Here is a 4,702-nt window from a genome sequence, read left to right as displayed (position 1 = left end):
ATACTATATAGAGATATAAAATAAATTTTGTCTTATATATACAGTATAACTTATCGATAAAGGGGACGAGTTAACCTCTTTCTGCCCCTAAATCCGCCTATGTGTCATAGGGGTCGACTCAATTTCTTACAAGTTGGAACGTATAATGAGCCACTGCAAAGTTAAAGCGTGTGAGGGAAATTTCTTTGCAAGTTTGGTGATATGTATTCAACTTTTTCTTATTGAAATAGTACGTTTAATAAGGGTATTTTATAGTGTTGTTTGAAAAATCCTAAAAGATGTACTCCGATCACTTTTCAAAATATTCAATATTTTAGAAAATGAGTATGTTAAGGAAATTACTAGGGTACTATATATACACAAGTCAGATCGGTACAAGTTTGGAGTTGACCCAAAAAGCAAGAAAGAAATAAAATAAAATAAAATAAAGTAAAAGAAAACTCTCTAGCTTACTGAATTAGAGAATTGCCTGAGAAACCAGGTCTTTTACAGAAAGCAATTTACTCGGATTAAGCTGTAGTGCTGTACACACTTAACCTAACCAAAACTGAGTTTAACTTTGAAATCAGTCTTGCAGTGACACAATCCTTCTCTCTCTTTGCTTCAGTCACAAGAAAATTTGAAGAGTTTAAGTTTTAGGTAAATTTAACAAGAGTTTACACTAAACCTCCTTGTAATATAACTTAGTTGTAGATATATTTTCTGTGTTTTAAAACCAAGCACTTACACTTCATATATAATACAAACCATACACAAATATAAAGGCGTTAGCAATATTTTGCAAATCAAAGTACTTTATACTATTTATATAATGAAAATTATACAAAAAGAACATCTGTCTAATTAAGTTTAATTTAAAAATTTTGAAGTGGTATTATAGAAAAGCGACCTAAGTAAAAGAAAACACGTGAAATTTCTGTATATTAAATAGTACTATAATTCTTTTTTTTTTTAAAGGATCAATAGCTTACATGTTGAAAATGCAAGAAAATTATTACAAGTAACTGATCATATAAATGACTACATGCATTAATATGTGGTCATTATCTAATTAATTAAGAATTTTGGAAGATACATGAAACTTTATATTTTAAAATTTAACTTGTTTTATATTAATACATTTAAGTTATAAATATATCTCATGTTTTCCAAATCTAAGCACTTAACTGCTATAAAATGAAAACATTAGTCAAAGTGTAGGATTTTCATAATTGTATAAGGGATTGAATATATGATCTCAAGATAAAAAGGGTGCATCTGCAATTATAGGGGCCTTTAGTGTAATTTACACTACTAAATTAAACTTTAGTGTTGGTATAAAAAAATGGTAACTCCGTGTGTACTAGCGTGTTGTAACTTAGCGAATCCCAAACTGAGTTTAAAGCGGAAAATAGTCTTAGCAATAGCACAATCCTTTTCTCTCTTTTCTTCGGGCTCAAGAAACTTTAGAAACTATATATAACTCTCCACACTAATATTCCCACACACCGCCCTAATACTATTGCCATGACAATAAAGAGAAGCAGAGAAGAAGATCAATTGACAGTGGAGACATTAGCCATGGCTAATTGCGTCAATATCTTAGAGAAGAATAGTTCATTAGCACGTAGACTTTTCGAGTGCAGGACTTGTAAGAAGCAATTTGAATCTTTCCAAGCTTTGGGCGGCCATAGAGCAAGTCACAAGAAACCAAAACTCCACTCAACGGCAGATCCAATTAAACCTAACAAGAAGAAACATGAATGCTCCTTTTGTGGAGAGGAATTTTCTCTTGGACAAGCTTTAGGTGGCCACATGAGAAAGCACCGCTATAAATTGGGTGAATTGCAGAAACAGAAACAGCAGGATAGTGATGATAATTCTGCCGGTGAAGTTGTAGAGACGACAGAGAAAAAGATTTCGGGTACTGAAAAGGCTTTGTTCTTGGATTTGAATATGACACCATATGAGAATGAGTTGATGTTGGGGATTATCCCGCTTAGAGTAGTTCAACATTCTTGGTTGTAACCATTTTGAATTGTTTCGGTTACAGACGTATTAGATACTATAGTAGTTTTCTGAATTTTTTCTTCAGAGTAGCTAACTTCTATGATTTCGATTGATTTGTGGCTAGTCTGTGTATAGAAAAACCTACAGAAATTTTGTTCATCATATAAACTAGTTACTGGATTTTGTTGTTTCCCTTAGTTCCCTCCACAGCAGCAGGTTGTGGTTGTGCAAATTAGTTAAAGCATCTCGGGTCAATAACATGGACTCATAAGTCTGTTATGCGAATGAAAGAAAGAATTCAGGTTCAAACACTAACTAATTGTAGTCCAATTGAATGTCCTTTGACTTTCATAATCTCAACTAATTGTATAATGATACGATAACAAAAAAAATTATTAGATGATCGTCAATTCTATGTAATATAGCTTAAGATAATTTCTTGTAGTAATTCATGATTCCAACTTATCATTTATTTCACAAAAGTCACTTATCTATTTTTCATCATTTAAAAGTCACTCAATTTTACCTTTGTAACTCAAAAGTCACTCAACTTTACCTTTGTTACTTAAAAGTCATTTTAAATCAAAACCTATAAAATATCCAATAAAAAATATGACATGGCATTACATTTAATTAAAAAATCTAACAAAAATACCACATAAGCTTAAATAGACCATATCTAAGTTAGACTCATTTCTTCCTCAGCCCAATTTCGATCGATTTTTTGAATATAAGTTTTAATTTATTTTATATGAAAAACCGACCGATTTCGGTCGGTTGGTCGCGGTCGATTTTGGCCGAATTTCTAGTAGAGAAGTTCTACTATGCAATTTCATTGTGGGTATTTCTTACTAAGCAGTATTTTTGTTTGTTAGTATTGCTTAATAAGCAATATTTTGACTTTTGTATACGGTCAAAATCGTTTTCAACCTTCGTGCGATTGGTGAAGGTGGACCGAAGAGCATCTTCATAATATCGAGGTGAGATTTGAAGAAGGCACGAACAAGCTTCGAGCTTCGGAGTCAGATTAAATACCGAGTTCAACGCCATTATCGAGCTCAAGTCCAAATCGAACTATACTGAGAAGCGACGGAATCGAGCTTAAGAACCAGAGGTCAATCAATACCGAGCCCAAGTCAATACCGGACCCCGAGTCGGCATCGAGCTCTAAAATTGGAAACCGACCAATACCGACCAATACCGAGTCCGATCAAGATCGAGCTCATAGACAAGAGTCGCTACAGCCGCACTAAGGGAGAGAATCTCGACGGGAATTATGAAAAAGCTGATTTATCATGGGTTCTCCACTATGTATTTTTAATTATATTTAAAGTAGGATCCCTCACTATAAAAGGGATGACTATATTTCTGTAAAGGATCAAGTTTTGCATACATTGTAACTCAGATATCATACACTCCCATATTGAAGAATTATCCTTTTTTAGTTTCATAGATTGATTCATCTTGCTTAATCCATAAATCATCCTCTTTTCAACTTTGCTTATTTTTCATCTTTTACAGTCAATATTCGATATTTCTATTTACTCTTACGATTTGTGTCAAGCTATACCACATACTCTTAGAACTACGTACAAATTCAACTCTATCTATTTTTCGGGTAAACAACTTTAATGGAATAGTAATTTATGAAAATAGGTTCTTAGTAGCTTGTTGTTCTTGTCTGTTAGTGGTACATTTGTATGTTATATGAGATTGATATGGTAGTATTTTAACTTCATGAAAAATTATAAAATGATATGAAGAATGCAAAAACTGGTTCTGTGCTAATTTTGTTCATATTTTTAATGAAATTATAGGTGGTAACATTAAGGTTATTACGTAACAAATAAAGTAAGATATTTTTAGCACAAAAAAATTGTTCTCTTCTTTTCCTTCTAATGTTCAAAATATTAAAACTCATTTGGGTTATGGGTCAAATCAAATTGTGGATGAAATGGATCTAAATTGGGAATATGGTCCATCTAAGCTTATGTGGAACTATAATTAAATTTTTTAATTAAATTTAATGTCATGTCATATTTTTATAGAATATTTTATAGGTTTTGAACTAGAATGACTTTTAAGTTACAAAGGTAAAGTTTAGTGACTTTTAAGTGATACAAAATAGATAAGTATTTTTTGTGAAATAAATGATAAGTTGGATAAATATCGGTGAAATTACCCCGATATTTATACATATAACTTTATATGTCTTATGGCAAAATTAAAACTTGTCCACCGAATGATTACCGTGTGAAAGATGAAGCTTCGAACTCATGAAGAACACGGCTTACATTAATGTGGCTTGTTTGTATGCACGTAAGCAGTTGAGTCGATTTTCTTAGTGCATAAGCAACAAATCTTAAGTGCGAAGGAAACTCTTGTAGTGAATTTAGTGGATAAGCGTGTCACGCACATGTAATATATATATATATATATATATACTAGTTTTTCGGTAACGCACGTGTATGACAAATCATATAATACATGATTTTATTTTTCGACTTTGCATTAAGAAATATATTTTTTCAATAATATGTAATAAAATTTGTACGTATAGATACCAGAAAAAAATTCCAAAGACACTATCCAAATAACAACCGTGAACCCTACTCCAATTCAATCAACAGTTCCTTGACATCACATTTGTATTTTTCAGTTGCTCCGCTACGAGACACTCAACTCGGTCACCTAACATTAGAACAAAGCCGAT

At 32.0% G+C, this 4,702-nt stretch overlaps 1 protein-coding gene across 1 annotated transcript; it reads left to right on the top strand.

Moving 5' to 3' along the window:
- The first annotated feature begins 1,379 nt into the window (after nucleotides 1-1,379).
- Nucleotides 1,380-2,179, top strand: LOC104091178 (zinc finger protein ZAT11-like). The gene has a single exon (XM_009596457.4). The coding sequence runs from the start codon at nucleotides 1,507-1,509 to the stop codon at nucleotides 2,005-2,007; it is 501 nt and encodes a 166-aa protein (XP_009594752.1). The 5' UTR covers nucleotides 1,380-1,506; the 3' UTR covers nucleotides 2,008-2,179.
- Nucleotides 2,180-4,702: the final 2,523 nt, after the last annotated feature.

Source organism: Nicotiana tomentosiformis, chromosome 6 (assembly GCF_000390325.3).
Source record: "Nicotiana tomentosiformis chromosome 6, ASM39032v3, whole genome shotgun sequence".
Taxonomy (NCBI): domain Eukaryota; kingdom Viridiplantae; phylum Streptophyta; class Magnoliopsida; order Solanales; family Solanaceae; genus Nicotiana; species Nicotiana tomentosiformis.
The sequence above is the reverse complement of the archived record's forward strand: the minus strand, read 5'-3'. Positions and strand labels throughout refer to the sequence as shown.